Source organism: Crocodylus siamensis, chromosome 6 (assembly GCF_052110815.1).
Source record: "Crocodylus siamensis isolate JL-2025a chromosome 6, ASM5211081v1, whole genome shotgun sequence".
Taxonomy (NCBI): domain Eukaryota; kingdom Metazoa; phylum Chordata; order Crocodylia; family Crocodylidae; genus Crocodylus; species Crocodylus siamensis.
The window spans coordinates 22,136,779-22,152,549 of record NC_143400.1 but is presented as its reverse complement, the minus strand read 5'-3'; the positions used below and the strand labels follow the sequence as shown (position 1 = coordinate 22,152,549).

The window sequence follows — 15,771 nt, the reverse complement described above, 5'->3', positions numbered from 1 at the left end:
ACGCTTGATGACTACCTGGCTGGATTCATTTGAGTCCAGTCTTTTCTCCCGCTCATGCGGGGGGTCGGACTTGAAGATCTACAAGGTCCCTTCGACCCGACTTCCATGACTCTATGATACAGAATTCCATAATTGAATTTCCACGACTCTTTAATATTAAATACCCACCTAATCAATCACTGCCCTTCATGATAGTACAGGCTGTCCTAGGACTTACGACAAAATTGGTTCCTGAAAACCATCGAAACCTTGCAACCCAGAACTGATTTTTCCATAGGAAAAAAAGTTATAAATGGGGGATTGGTTCCTGAACCAAGGCCCAATAACCTATTTTCACCAAAAATAACCCCAGAATTCTGTACTCAATCAATTATAGATGAGTGGTATAGTTACATTAATGTATTTCTATCGTAAATAGCAATCATATTGATTTGGAAGGACTTCTTTGAGGTGACTTTACTGGACTTTTTGAAGGGTTGTTGGCTGGAGGCTTCTCTTCCTACAGCCAAGATGCCTGAGAAGTTTACGTTACATGTTAGGAAGAATGTGTCACACTATGAGGGTACTAAAACAGTGGAACAGGTAACCCAGAGAGGTTGTGCAATTACTATCCTTGGCTGGGATAATCTAGTTGGGGATGGTCCAACGTGGAGCGGGCAGTTGCACTAGATGACTTCCAGAGATCCCTTCCACCCCTAATTTTCTATGAGTCTATGAAGGAGAGGAGGGGGCAACTGGCACCTGGTGGGGCAAAACTCTGACGAGGGGCTGAGAAGCAAAATCCATGAAAGTGGGCTCATGGGGTGGCAGAAGCAGCTTCTTGCAGACCCCGATGGGAATATGCAGGCCTGCAAGAGCAGTGATGCAGTGGCAAGAAATGGGAAGGTCAGGGCTGCTTAGAAGCTGAATGAAAGGATGAATGAAAGGTTAATTGTTGCTGTCGTGCACCAGCATGAGACTGCTTCCCTGTATGCAGACACTGGCGGGTGCTGAGCAGGGATACATCCTCAAATCCTTCCTGTATTGTTGGCAGAATTATGGACACTCCTGGATAGGGATGCACTGGTGCAAGGCCAGCTTGGAGGAGTCGCGGAAGCACTTGCCACACTCTGAGCACTGGTGCGGCTTCTCCCCTGTGTGGATGCGCTGGTGCCGAGCCAGGTGGGAGGAATGAGTGAAGCTCTTCCCACACTCTGAGCACTGATGTGGCTTCTCCCCTGTGTGGATGAGCTGGTGCCGAGCCAGGTGGGAGGAATGAGTGAAGCTCTTCCCACACTCTGAGCACTGATGTGGCTTCTCCCCCCTGTGGATGAGCTGGTGCTGGGTCAAGCTGGAGAAGAAGGTGAAGCTCTTCCCACACTCCAAGCACTGATACGGCTTCTCCCCTGTGTGGATACGCCGGTGCTGAGCCAGGTGGGAGGATCGAGTGAAGCTCTTCCCACACACTGAGCACTGATAGGGCTTCTCCCCTGTGTGGATACGCTGGTGCTGAGCCAGGTTGGAGGAATGAGAAAAGCTCTTCCCGCACTCTGAGCACTGATGTGGCTTTTCCCCTGTGTGGATGCGCTGGTGCCGAGCCAGGTGGGAGGAACGAGCGAAGCTCTTCCCGCACTCTGAGCACTGATGTGGCTTCGCACCTGTGTGGATACGGAGGTGCTGAGCCAGGTGGGAGGAATGGGTGAAGCTCTTCCCGCACTCTGAGCACTGATGTGGCTTCTCCCCGGTGTGGATACGCTGGTGCCGAGCCAGGCTGGAGGAATGAGGAAAGCTCTTCCCACACTTTGAGCACTGATGTGGCTTCTCCCCGGTGTGGATACGCTGGTGCCGAGCCAGGCTGGACGAATGAGTGAAGCTCTTCCCACACTTTGGGCACTGGTGTGGCTTCTCCCCCGTGTGGATGAGTTGGTGCTGGGTCAAGCTGGAGAAGCAGGTGAAGATGTTCCCACACTCCGAGCACTGATGTGGCTTCTCCCGTGTGTGGATACGCTGGTGCTGAGCCAAGCTGGAGGATCGAGTGAAGCTCTTCCCACACACTGAGCATTGATACGGCTTCTGCCCTGTGTGGATACGATGATGCTCAGCCAGGCTGGAGGAATGAGAGAAGCTCTTCCCACATTGCGAGCACTGATGTGGCTTCTCCCCTTTGTGGATATGCTTGTGCCGAGAAAGCCGGGAAGAATAAGTGAAGCTCTTCCCACACTCGGAACATTGATATGGCTTCTCCCCTGTGTGGATGCGCCGGTGCTCAGACAACCTGGAGGGGTAAGTGAAGCTCTTCCCACACTCCAAGCACTGATGTGGCTTTTCCACTACATGACTGAGTCGGTGATTGTCCAGGTCAGAGGAGCAGGTGAAACTCTTCCCACACACTGAGCACCGGTATGGCTTGTCCCGTGTGTGATTACGCTGGTGCTGAGCCAACCTGGAGGAACAAGTGAAGCTTTTCCCACACTCTGAGCACTGATGTGGCTTCTCCCTTGTACGCAGGCCCCAGTGCCTGACGAGGTTGGAGGAATGCCTGAACCTCCTCACCCTCTTGGTGCAGCGGTGTGGCAGCTCCCTCCTGTGCCCACACTGGTGCTGGGACAGGTCTTGTTGGCAGATGAAGTTCTTCTCGCACTTAGCGCAGCGGTGCATCTTCCTCCCACGGTGGATGCACCGGGGCTGAGACAGGAAGAAGAAATGGGTGAAGGTCTCACTACACTTCATGCAGCAGTACTGATTTTTCCCCTTCTGCACATGTAGGTACTTGACCAGGTCTGTGCCAAAGCTTTATCGCCATTTGGTGAAACAGTGGGGGAGTTCTCCAGAATGGGTCTGAGAGTGAACAGGCAGGGTGGAGTGGCAGGTGAAGCTCTTCCCACACTTGATACGCTATCTTGGGAAGAGCCAGGAGCGAGTGATGGGCACTTAAACGTTTTCCTGACCTTCAGGCAGGGGCGGCTCTGCCCTAGTTCTTGGCAGTGAGCTTCTGCTTCCCTCTGAGGCCCTTCCCAATGCCTTGGCTGGGATGCAGTACATCTTTCCAGCGGCTCTTTAGGTCTTTCAGCTCCAAATTGTTCCCTGCACCCACACCTCTGTTCCTTCTCCATTCCCATGCTCAACCGCAGATGGTACCTGGTTCATTGCTCTGTTCTCCTTCAGGTTTTGGGGCCTCCCCTGACTCTTGTGCCATGGCTCCTTCTCAGGTCTCAGGGAGTCCATCTTGCCCAAACTCCCTAGGGAAGTCCGTGCTGGCTCCAGGTCTGCGGGCCCTTCCACAGGAGGCTGCTCCTCAGCTCTGCACAGCAGCCAGGCACCTCCTGCATGGGTAAATAAGCACCAGGTTAGTTAGTGCCCACCCTGTTGGCAAGGGGCAAACACTGCTATTCCTTCTGCTGACATGGGCCCCTGAGCAGGCCTGAACCTTGGCACTTGTGTTCCCTCAAGAAGACAAGGTCTTCCGGCCAAAACCCCCAAGCGCTGGAGGTGAGGGAGGGGCAGATCTTTGTGCTGGGCTACTGTTCCCTACTCGGTGGAGTTCAGAGCAGGACTCTCAATAGTTTCTGGCCCAGGTCTCAGGACCCATCACCTCAGGCCCTGCTGGAAGAGGCATGTGTAAGACAGCACCTCAATGGTTTCATGCTCAACTGCGCTGAGTAGGAGGGGAGGACATAGAGCTTCATCTCTCTCTTGCGAAAGGAGCAGGGCGCTGCCTGCTTCCATGGCAAGTTCTGGTGCAACGAATGAGTCCATGGAGGTCTCCCTCTGCGACGGGTCCCGGGTGGGCTCCATGTCACAGGCGTCTGCACCTGGACTCTGTGCTGAATCTCAGCCTCGTAACACTCAGGGCCCCAGAGAGGAAACAGAAAGCGGGCAATTCTGGTGCAAGTGATGGGATTCGCTTCCACCCACAACACAAAAGCTTCTGAATCCCACCCGTGTCACGGAGCCCTTTAATGAAGCCTAAGACCATGATGAAACACTTCCTGGCTTCCAGGTCAACCTGACCAGGGGAAGCCAGGGAAAGCATCAGCTCCAGTCTCTGCATACCATTCTGGTTTCCATGGGGGACTACAAATCCCATCAAGCCCTGGGAGAGCCTGTTACAGAGGTCGGGCTACCTTGGGCTGGGGAATGAACTCTTGCATTGCTGAGTGAAGGTGGAAATATAAGAACACGGTATCCCAGGGAAACCAGACCTGGGCCAAGAAATCAAGACAGCAATCCTGATTGTCCTCTGACATCTGTCGTTAGCGGGAGAAGGCAACAGTTGCTTGTCTCCACATCCTTGAATTTCACCAACGGGGAACAACACGTGTGTAGACACATTACAGCATAACGTACTGTATTCCATGTCAGCACAGAGCAGGTCTGCACTTTCCAGGTCCTCCCAGCACGCTGGCCATGGAGACTTACTGAGAGCACAGTCAGGTGGAGGGGACAAACAACTCACCTGGCAGCAGGTCCTCATCATCCTGAGGTTTCCCCACAGATCCTGAGATTTCCCCAGAGTCCTCATCATCAGAGACCCAGAGCTCCACTTGTCCTTGCTGGATGCTGCAGATTAAGTCAGGTATGGGACCCTGACATCCTGTTTGGGACAGTGGTTAAAGAAGGTTAGTGTCTGGGTACCAGATGCAGAATAACCTAACAGGGAATTGCGGAATAGATCCAACAAACTCAAGGTTTCTATTAGGGCCTTGATGGACGAGAGAGGATAGGCACTTAGAATGAAAGAGAAGGCACTACAGGGAGAAGCCTTCAAGAGACCAGGATCCTTGTCACCCAGGTGGTGCATGGATGGGCATAGGAAACCAAGGCCCTGGCACTCCCTGGTACAGACAGGGCATTAAACTGACAGAATAATCAGGGATCGGCACGAAGATCCACTGATCCATGATGTAGGAGGGAGCGGAAAGATAAAGCTTTTACTGTTTGCAAGGTATGAAAAAGAAAAGCCATTGGGCACACTTGTGGATAGATAATATCTGTCTTATCAGTGTAATTCCAGGCAAATGAGCGGACATAAGCTTATATTCAGTTCAGCTTTAAAGAGCAGATCTTAAGTGAGGTACAAGACCTCGATATCCTGTTTGGGACAGTGGTTAAAGAAGGTTAGTGTCTGGGTACCAGATGCAGAATAACCTAACAGGGAATTGCGGAATAGATCCAACAAACTCAAGGTTTCTATTAGGGCCTTGATGGACGAGAGAGGATAGGCACTTAGAATGAAAGAGAAGGCACTACAGGGAGAAGCCTTCAAGAGACCAGGATCCTTGTCACCCAGGTGGTGCATGGATGGGCATAGGAAACCAAGGCCCTGGCACTCCCTGGTACAGACAGGGCATTAAACTGACAGAATAATCAGGGATCGGCACGAAGATCCACTGATCCATGATGTAGGAGGGAGCGGAAAGATAAAGCTTTTACTGTTTGCAAGGTATGAAAAAGAAAAGCCATTGGGCACACTTGTGGATAGATAATATCTGTCTTATCAGTGTAATTCCAGGCAAATGAGTGGACATAAGCTTATATTCAGTTCAGCTTTAAAGAGCAGATCTTAAGTGAGGTACAAGACCTCGATATCCTGTTTGGGACAGTGGTTCAACAGGGTTAGTGATTGGGTACTGGATGCAGAACAATCAACTGGGATTTGGGGAACAGATCCAAGGAACTCAAGGTTTCTATTAGGGCCTTGATGGACGAGAGAGAATAGGCATTTAGAATGAAAGACAAGTCACTACAGGGAGAAGCCATCAAGAAGCCAGGGTCCTTGTCACCCAGGTGGTGCATGGATGGGCATAGGAAACCAAGGCCCTGGCACTCCCTGGTACAGACAGGGCATTAAACTGACCAAGTCATCAGGGATTGGCATAAAGATGCACAAATCCGTGACGTAGGAGGGAGCAGAAAGACAAAGCTTTTACTGTTTGCAAGGTATCAAAAAGAAGACACGGACACACTTGTGGATGGATAACATTGGTCTTATCAGTGTAATTCCAGGGAAGGAGTGTTCATGAGCCTATTTTCAATGCAGATTTAAAGAGCAGGCCTGTGGCAATGAAAAGCATCAATGACAGGTGACTGAAAATGAGATTTTTTTTTTCTGGGAAAGAAAGTTATTAATCATCACCAGAGCACAGGAAAGGATGATTTTATTATAACTGTATAAGCAGTTGAAGCTGTCATCCCATCCAATCAGAGGATCATCCCGTGAGAGGAATGAGTACACAGGCTGGCAAATACTCCAGGGTTCAAAACAGGTCCTGGTGCACATGGATACGGATAAAGAAGGCAGAAGGAGACATCTCACAGCATGTGAAAGGGCATAATGTAGAAACGGTCTATATCCACTTTGTTCAACTAGAAAAGGGATTTAAATACTTTTCTAAGAAAATCCGTTGGGGGGCAATGGAGGGGGAAAAAGCATCAGAAAAAGCTAACTGCCCTAGTAAAAGGCGAAAGATTTATGCGATCTGAAGAGAAACCAGAGTATACCTCAACCCTGCTCAGAAGCCTGAACAAGCGCCTGTATTAGAGATTCTCTGGAAATGAAAACTGGGTCTCGCTAGGACCTGCACCTAGCCCACTTATTCTTACTATAGTGATGGCTGTCTGATCTGCAGAGCAATTTTAGAAAGAGGAGAGGAAAACTTTTGAGACTGGCAGGACAAGTTTGAGAGCAGAGGTCTTAATGTAAACAAAGCAAACCCAGGGTCTCTGGTGTACGAGGATGAAGATAGCAGGGAGGAATGCAAACAGGAATTTCCAATGACCCCTTGCTAGAAATACCTGGGTTACATCCAGTGTGCATACGTCACTACAGGAAGAGTTGAGGAAATGCATCATCCATGTGCTGTAGCATTAGTGGCCGATAAGACTTCCGTCAACTTCCAGAAAACCTCCGAGGCTGGAGCATCCACCACCTCTCCGGGTAACCTGCTCCAGTGTTTTACTACCCTCCTAGTGAGAACCTTCTTCTAACATCAGACCTAAACTTCCCAGGATGCAACCTGAGCCGGCTGCTCCTTGTCCTGTCATCTGCCACCACTGAGAACAGTCTGGCTCCATCCTCTTTCGAACCACTCAGGTAGGCTCTGGAGCGGTGAGAGACGCGCGGGTGAAGCCCGCTGCGCCCCCACTCCCCCGAAGCCCCCCAGACACCCCCTCAGCAGCCGCCGAGCCCCCTGCCGACCCCCAGCACAGCCGGAGGTAAGCGGGCTAGTGGTGGGAAGGGGTTAACTCCTCGCTTGCTGGGAGGAGGCCGCTGCCTGGTGCCGGCCCGGTCAAGCCCCCGCCCAGGCCCCTACTTGGCCCAGCCCCCCAGGGAGCCCCGCGACCGGGGCCGCGCGAACAGGCTGCGTAAACAGGCGCTCGAGTTAGCGCAGAGTTCGCGCAGGGGAGGGCGTGGGAGGGCACGAGACCCCCCCAGCCATAGCCAGCCCCAGCCGCAGCCAGCCTACCAGAGGCATGACACAGATGGGCACGCGCCGCACCCCGAGGGTCCCCTCGGACTCTGCGGCCCCTCCACTGGGCGCCTCAGAGACGGCCACCCAGACGGAGCCCAGGGTCCCGGGCTCCACGCAGACGGAGCCCCTGGCTCTTGGCGGCGGGGGCTGCCTGTCCCTTTTTCAGGCTCTGGGGCCTGGGAGCACGGCCACCTCCCCTTGCGGGGTCTGCTCCCTACTGGGGTCTCTGGTGCGCCAGCGGGAGGAGCTCCAGGCCACAGTGCAGAGACTGCGTGCCATCAGGGACTGTGAGCAGGAGATAGACTCCTACTGCCAGGCCCTTCTCCCCCGGGAGCCGCAGGGGAGAGCTCCGTCTCCCTCCGCGACTAAGGATGACTCTGGGACCTCCCCCGCTCTGCCCACTCAGGGGCATGGACCAAGGTGGTCAAGGGCCCCAAGGCCCGTCGCACCAAGGCCCCTGCCCCGCCGAAGTTTAGCAACAGGTTCGCATCTCTTGCAGCCCCAGCAGAGCCCATGCAGTTGCCAGCTCCCGCAGGCAACCCAGGCTCGACCGCAGCTACTGCCCCCGCTCTCCCCAAGACAAAGCGAAAGGTGTTTGTTGTGGGAGACTCCATCCTGCGGGGGCACTGAGGGGGTAATCTGCCGCCCCGACCCCTTAGCCCGGGAAGTCTGCTGCTTCCCGGGGGCCCACATCCGAGACATTGCGGAGAGGATCCCGCAGCTCCTCCGGCCCACAGACCACTACCCCATGCTCCTTATTCATGTGGGCACCAATGACATGGCTTGGAGCACCCCCAGCCAGGTCATGAGGCGCTACACGGAGTTGGGAGCGGGACTTAGGGGTCTGGGAGCTCAGGTGGTGTTTTCATCGATCCTCCCAGTCTCGGGCTATGGGCTGAGGAGGGAGAGGAGGATCCACGCGGTGAACCAAAGACTGTGGCGCTGGTGTTATCGGGAAGGCTTTGGCTTCCATGACCACAGCTCACTCTTTGGCGAGAGAGGCAGCGAGCTGCTGGGAAGAGATGGCCTCCACCTCTCCCCCCTGGGGAGGAGGCTCTTCTCAGCCAGGCTGGCTGACCTGCTCCACCGGGCTTTAAACTAAGCCCGCTGGGGGATGGGGGGACTACTGCCCCTGCTGGCCCACTGAGCGACCCTTGCAAAGCCAGCAGACCAAGGCACTTAAGGGGGCACTTAAGGGAGCTCACCCCTGCCCCAGCCCTGGCACAATCTGTGGGCAAGGCAAGAGCCCCCAAGGGCACACTTGCCTGCCTGTACACTAATGCCAGGAGCCTGGGCAACAAGCAGGATGAGCTCGTCCTCCTGCTCAGTGCAAAGAAATATGATGTCATTGGGATAACGGAGACCTGGTGGGACTCCACCCATGACTGGACCATGGGTATAGAGGGCTATACCCTGTACAGGAGGGATCGTGTTGACAAAAGGGGCGGGAGTGTAGCTCTCTATGTGAAAGAAAGCTACATGTCCCTGCAAGATGATGTTGGTGACCGGCATGGACAGCTAGAGACCCTCTGGGTAAAAATTCATGGGGAATACGGCACAGGGGACACAACGGTGGGAGTCTACTACAGACCTCCCACTCAAAGTCCTGAGCTTGACCAGGAGTTCGCCCGTGAACTGACTGAGGCCGCTTGCTCCAGGACCTTGGTTGTCATGGGTGACTTCAATTACCCGGACATCTCGTGGGAAGATCACTCAGCTAAATCTGAGCGGGCGCAAAGCTTTCTCTCGTGCGTGGATGACCTCTACCTGACTCAAGAAGTCTATGGGCCAACGAGAAGCAAAGCGCTGCTTGACCTGGTACTGGCTACGGGGGACGACCTAATCGGCGACCTAGTGATTGATGGGAAGCTGGGTGACAGCAACCACGAGCTGATCACCTTCACCATCCGCCGTAAAGCTGGCAAGACAGTCAGCAACACAGAAGTCCTTGACTTCAGAAAAGCCGACTTTCACAAGCTCAAGAGGCTAGTCGGTCAGGCCCTCGGGGACCATGACCCCAGGGAGATGGGAGTTCAAGAAGAGTGGTTGCTTCTCAAGGAAGCGATCCTCAGTGCACAAGCTAAATCTATTCCAACACGGAGGAAAGGCAGCAAGAAGGCACAGCAGCCCCCCTGACTCTCCAGAGACCTAGCGGACCTCCTGCGGCTAAAAAGGAAAGCCTACAAAGGATGGAGGATGGGATTCACCTACAAGGAGGATTATTCTGCACTGGTCCGGTCCTGCAGGGACCAAACCAGGAAAGCCAAGGCTGCAACTGAACTCCAACTAGCTTCAGGCATCAAGGACAACAAAAAGTCCTTTTTCAGATATGTGGGGAGCCGGAGGAAAAGCAAGGGCAATGTTGGACCCCTGCTAAAGCAGATGGGACAACTGACAACTGACGCCCAGGAAAAAGCCAACCTATTAAATAGGTACTTTGCGTCAGTCTTTCATCAGTCACACGGGATGCCCATGCCTGCTATGGGACAGGGAAATCTGGGTGAGGGGGATCCCCTACCCTCCATCAATGCTGACCTCGTGAAGGAACACCTTGAGAAGCTGGATACCTTCAAGTCAGCCGGCCCTGACAACCTGCACCCCAGGGTACTCAAGGAGCTGGCGAGCGTCATAGCCCAGCCCCTGGCACGGGTCTTCGAGAGCTCCTGGCGCTCTGGTGTAGTGCCCAAAGACTGGAAGAAGGCCAACGTGGTGCCGATCTTCAAGAAAGAGAGGAGAGTGGATCCGGCTAACTACAGGCCCATTAGCCTGACTTCTATCCTGGGGAAGATCTTAGAAAAGTTTATTAAGGAGGCCATCCTTGAGGGACTGGCCCAGGCTAACATCCTAAGGGATAGCCAGCATGGGTTTGTTGCAGGTAGGTCTTGTTTGACCAATCTCATTTCCTTCTATGACCAGGTGACTTATCACCTGGACAAGGGAGAAGAGATTGATGTCATATATCTTGACTTCAAAAAAGCCTTCTATCTGGTATCCCATGATCACCTTTTGGCCAAACTGGCCAGCTGCGGCCTTGGCTCCACCATGATCCGCTGGCTGGGAAATTGGCTTCGTGGTCGGACCCAGAGGGTTGTGATTGATGGCAGTCACTCATTGTGGTGCCCTGTGACCAGTGGGGTCCCTCAAGGCTCTGTCCTGGGACCCATACTGTTCAACATCTTCATTAACGATGTGGACATTGGAGTCAGGAGTGGACTGGCCAAGTTCGCCGATGACACCAAACTTTGGGGCAAAGCATCCACGCCAGAAGATAGGCGGGTGATCCAGGCTGACTTGGACAAGCTCAGCAAATGGGCAGACGAGAACCTCATGGTGTTTAACACCGAAAAATGCAAGGTTCTCCACCTTGGGAGGAAAAACCTGCAGCACCCTTATAGGCTCAGCAGTGCTACGTTGGTTAGTACTACAGAAGAAAAAGACTTGGGGGTCATCATTGACCACAAGATGAACATGAGCCTCCGATGCGATGCTGCGGCTAGTAAAGCGACCAAAATGCTGGCGTGCATCCATAGATGCTTCTCGAGCAAATCCCGGGACGTCATTCTCCCCTTGTCCTCGGCCTTGGTGAGGCAGCAGCTGGAGTACTGCATCCAGTTTTGGGCTCCACAATTCAAAAAGGATGTGGAGAAGCTTGAGAGAGTCCAGAGGAGAGCCACGCGCATGATCAGAGGTCAGGAAAACAGATCTTACGATGACAGGCTGAGAGCCATGGGACTCTTTAGCCTGGAAAAGCGCAGGCTCAGGGGTGATCTGATGGCCACCTATAAGTTTATCAGGGGTGACCACCAGGATCTGGGGGAACGTCTGTTCACCAGAGCGCCCCAAGGGATGATGAGGTCGAACGGTCACAAACTCCTGCAAGACCGTTTCAGGCTGGACATAAGGAAGAATTTCTTTACTGTCCGAGCCCCCAACGTCTGGAAGTCTGCCAGTGGAGGTGGTTCAAACACCTACATTGAACACCTTCAAGAGTAAATTGGATGCTTATCTTGCTGGGATCCTATGACCCCAGCTGACTTCCTGCCCTTTGGGCAGGGGGCTGGACTCGATGATCTCCTGAGGTCCCTTCCAGCCCTAATGTCTATGAAATCTATGAACCCCCCTTCAGGTAGTTGAAGGCTGCTATTAAGTCCCCGCTCCATCTCCTCTTCTGGAGCCCCCGTGGTTCATCCTTGTCTGCCACACACGAGACCTGGGTTCAATTTCCAGAGGCTGAGACAAATCCAGCCAGGGAGGCACCAGACGTCTCGGTGGCCTAAAGGGGGATGGAAGGTCTGGGCAGCCTCCACTCCTCCAGACAACTCCTGCCCAGGCACTCGCATCCAAGGTCTGGGTGACCTCCCATGCATACACCCCGATCGGGAAAGATCAGTGGTTGCCAAACAGCCTCCTCTTCTCTAGACTAAGTAAGTCCCGTGCCCTCAGGCTTTCCTCACCGGTCATGTCCCCCAGCCCCTCGCCATTTTTGTTGTCTACCGCTCGGCTCTCTCCAATTTCTCCATAACCAAAGGCCCAAAACTGGACACAGGACTCCAGATGTGGCCTCCCCAGTGCTGAATAGAGGGGAGGAATCACTTTCCTTGACCTGCTGGCAACACACGAACCAATGCAGCCCAGGATGCCGTTAGCCTTCTTGGCAGCAAGGGCACACGGCCGGCTCATTTTCAGCCGACTGCCCACTGTCACCCCCAGGCCCTTTTAGGCAGAGCTGCTGCCCTGCCGGACACCCCCCTGCCAAGCCAAGCTGGTCTTCTGCCATACTCATTAATCTTTCTGCACATCAGGATAGTTTGTTCCTGCTCTCCCGGGAAGGCTTCTGCCAAGTACTCCAGAGAGCAGCAAGAGCCACAGCTTTACCCAGGGAAACGAGGGCTTGGAAATTCCTCAGCATCTGGTCCTGGTAAAGCACCTTGTCGTCCTCGTCCAGCAGCTCCCACTCCCTCCGCGTGAAATACATGGCCACGTCCTCGAACACCTCCCGGAGCTGCAGGCACAAGCGTCACGCCATCAGCGTCTCCTCTCCCACCTGCCTCCAGCCCCCACAGCCCCGTGCTGGGATCACTCTGTGCTGTAACTAGTGGCAGGCTGAGCCAGGACAGGCAGGGGTGCAACATCCCCATTAGTCAGCTGGGCTGTGCTGTGCACGCAGCCGTGGACACAGGAGTTCAGGTGTCGGCCTCGGCCCAGCTCAGCACGGCCTGTTTGCTCGGCCCCTGGAGGCAGCCTGGGCACCGCTTCTAGAGGCAGGAGTCCCGGCTCCGTGCACCCTGACCAGGCCTTCCCCTGCCAGCACCCCTGGGTGCCTGCACTTGGGAGGGGCTCCTGCTTGGGGTGTTTGCAGCCCCCTCCCATCACCACAGGCTTGACGCTCTTCAGGGCTCTCTGCTCTCCGTAGTCCTTATGCCACCCTTGGGTCCTCCTGGGCTCTGCCCCAGCTGCACTCCCACCCACGAGTGACCCGGGGGCCCTGCTCACCTTCGCGCTCTCCCCCTGCTCTGGAGGCCTGCCCTGCCCCATCTGCCCTGGGCCCGGCTCAGGCGTCGGGGAGCCCCTCTCCTCCAGTCTCCCTGGGCAAGTCCTCTGCAGCTCCAGGACTGCAGGCCCCTCCTCAGGAGGCTGCTGCTCAGCTCTGCTCAGGGTCCCAGCACCTGCGGGTGGGGAAGAGCATGCACAGGTCAGCCCTGGCACACGAGGGAGGTTGGGGGTCATCAGCACGCACGTGTGAAGGGTGGCGGAGGGGAAACAGAAGCTCAGTCTTGCCCAGGGCACGTGAAGCCTTTCCCGGGGCGCGGGGAGAGCCAGACCCGCTGATGTGCTGGGCCGCTGACCCCCCCACGCCGCGGCAGAGACTGCTCCGCGGGGGCGGTGCCTGCTGCTGCGGGCCAGGGGAGCAGCGCGGCGCCTCCCCCGCTCCTGGGCGCCTGGCGCACCCGCCGGACGAGCTGTCGTCTGCTGACAGCTCCCAGCTCTGCTCCTCCAGGGGACTCCGCGGCCTGGGGCAGCTGCACCGGCCGCCCGAGGCCCCGGGGGCGCCTGGTCCCCCGCCCGCGCTGGGCTCACAGGCCTCACGGGGGCGGGGCACAGGGGCCGGGGAGCAGGAGGGCAGGGCCCTGGGTGACGTCACGGCCCGCTACCACGGGAGCAGGGGAAGGCCCAAGCACACCGCCTCTCGTGCGCGGCGCCGGCGGGGAGAGACGCCGCCCAGCCCCGAGGTGCCCGCACACGGCCCGGCGCCACCCCCCGCGCAGCCCGTCAGGGGCGGGGGGACGTGCCGGCCCCTCCCCCCCGCGCGGGACGGACACTCGGGCCCGGGCCCACGCCGGCCCCCCCGCGCCTCACCTGCGTCGGGCGGGGGCTGCGCGCGGGGCGGCCTGTGCCCCGGCCCGGGGGGCTCCGCCCGCCCCGGCTCTCCCGCGGGCCCGGCCATGGCTGCGCCAGTGGGTGCGGGGCCGCCTCCCGCCCAACCCCGCCCCCGCCTCTGTGACGCGGCGTGACGTCGCCGGCGCTCCCGCCCCGCCCCCGTTAACTCCCTCGTGGCCGCAGGCGGGAAAGGAGCAGCGCGAGCCGGACCCTGTGTGTGGCCACGGTTCTCAGTGGACACAGACGATAGATCAAGGAGCAATGGTCTCAATTTGCAGGAAGAGAAGTTTAGGTTAAATGTTAGGAAGAAATTCTCTCACTATGAGGGTATTAAAACACCGGAACAGGTAACCCAGAGAGGCTGTGCAATTCTCATTCTTGGCTGGGATAATCTAGTTGGGGATAGTCCCGCTTGGAGCAGGCATTTGGACTAGATGACTTCCACCCCTAATTTTTTATGAGTCTATGAAGGAGAGGAGGGGGCAACTGGCTCCTGGTGGCGCAAAGCTCTGACAAGGGACTGAGAAGCAAAATCCACCAAAGTGGGCTCATGGGGCAGCAGAAGCAGCTTCTTGCAGACTCCGATGGGAATATGCAGGCCTGCGAGAGGGGTGATGCAGTGGCAAGAAATGGCAAGGCCAGGGCTGCTTGCTTCCCCAGCCATAAGTGTCCCCTTTCCTGCAATTCAAGAGCCTAACATACCAAACCCTGGGACCAAGAGGGAGGACAAAGCTGGGATCCGGCCAAAGAAAGTCATTGGATGTCATTTAGATCCAGCTGGGGAGGGCATCCCATTGTGAAGGCAGTTCTTCACCCCATGGGAGCACTGACTGCTTTTAGAGAAAGATAGGGATGCCACAGGCTCCGAGGCTGATGTGAGATCTCCTCCTCACAGGTTCCCCCAGCATCGGGGCAGCCCTCTGCCTGCGGTGTTTCCATTTAACCCCTGCCCCTCAGCAAACCTGGGAGGTCAGCCTGTGCCCTTTGGGCTCTGCAGTGCCCTAGAAAGGTTGAATGAAAGGTGAATTGTTGATGCACTGCACCAGCACGAGGCTGCTTGACTGCTTCCTTGTATGCAGACACTGGTGGGTGCTGAGCAGGTATACCTCCCCAAATCCTTCCTGTATTGATGGCAGAATTATGGATACACCTGGATATGGATGCACTGGCGCAAGGCCAGCTTTGAGGAGCGGAGAAAGCACTTCCCACACTCAGTGAACTAATGTGGCTTCTCCCCTGTGTGTATACGCTGGTGCTGAGCCAGGTGGGAGGAATGAGTGAAGCTCTTGCCACACTTCAAAGCACTGATGTGGCTTCTACCCTGTGTGCAGGCAGCAGTGCCTGATGAGACTGGAGGAATGCCTGAACCTCTTCACACACTTGGTGCAGCAATGTGGCTGCTGCCCCATGTGCACACACTGGTGCTGGGACAGGTCTTGCCAGCAGATGAAGTTCTTCTTGCACTCAGTGCAGCGGTGCGTCTTCCTCCCCAGGTGGATGTCCTGGTGCTGAGACAGGAAGAAGAAATGGGTAAATGCCCCACTACAGCAGTGCCGATGCTTCCCCCTCTCCCACAGTGGATGCACCAGTGCTGAGACAGGAAGAAGAAATGGGTGAATGTCTCGCTACACTTCACGAAGCAGTACTGAGGTTTCCCCTCTGCACATGTAGGTACTTGACCAGGTCTGTGCACAAAGCTTTATCGCCATTTGGTGAAGTAGTGGGGGAGTTCTCCAGAATGGGTCTGAGAGTGAACAGCCAGGGCGGAGAAGCAGAAGCTCTTCCTACATTTGGTGCATATGTGGGGCTTCTTCCTGGTGTGCCTTCTCTTGGAAAGAGCCAGGAGTGATGGGCACGTAAAGGTTTTCCTGACTTTTAAGCAGGGTTGGGGGTGAGGGAGGGGCAGGTCCCTGTGTTGGGCTCAGGTTCCCCACTCAGTGGA

General features: G+C 55.7%; 1 protein-coding gene across 1 annotated transcript; it reads right to left on the bottom strand.

The window, feature by feature from the left end:
- Nucleotides 1–6: 6 nt before the first annotated feature.
- LOC149861609 (uncharacterized) lies at nt 7–15,114 on the bottom strand. Its single transcript, XM_090052400.1, has 6 exons — nt 13,809–15,114; nt 12,945–13,117; nt 12,327–12,453; nt 4,436–4,573; nt 3,118–3,302; nt 7–2,664 (listed from the first exon to the last, which is right to left on the bottom strand). The coding sequence occupies exons 1-6, from the start codon at nt 13,894–13,896 to the stop codon at nt 1,036–1,038; spliced, it is 2,340 nt and encodes a 779-aa protein (XP_089908526.1). The 5' UTR covers nt 13,897–15,114; the 3' UTR covers nt 7–1,035.
- Nucleotides 15,115–15,771: the final 657 nt, after the last annotated feature.

Excerpts from the sequence above, each read along its gene's own strand:
- LOC149861609 (XM_090052400.1), bottom strand. The coding sequence starts at position 13,896 with ATGGCCGGGCCCGCGGGAGAGCCGGGGCGGGCGGAGCCCCCCGGGCCG. Across the intron at positions 12,454-12,944 it reads AGCAGGGGGAGAGCGCGAAG|CTCCGGGAGGTGTTCGAGGA; the intron begins GTGAGCAGGGCC and ends TTGTGCCTGCAG. Across the intron at positions 3,303-4,435 it reads TGATGAGGACCTGCTGCCAG|GAGGTGCCTGGCTGCTGTGC; the intron begins GTGAGTTGTTTG and ends TTACCCATGCAG.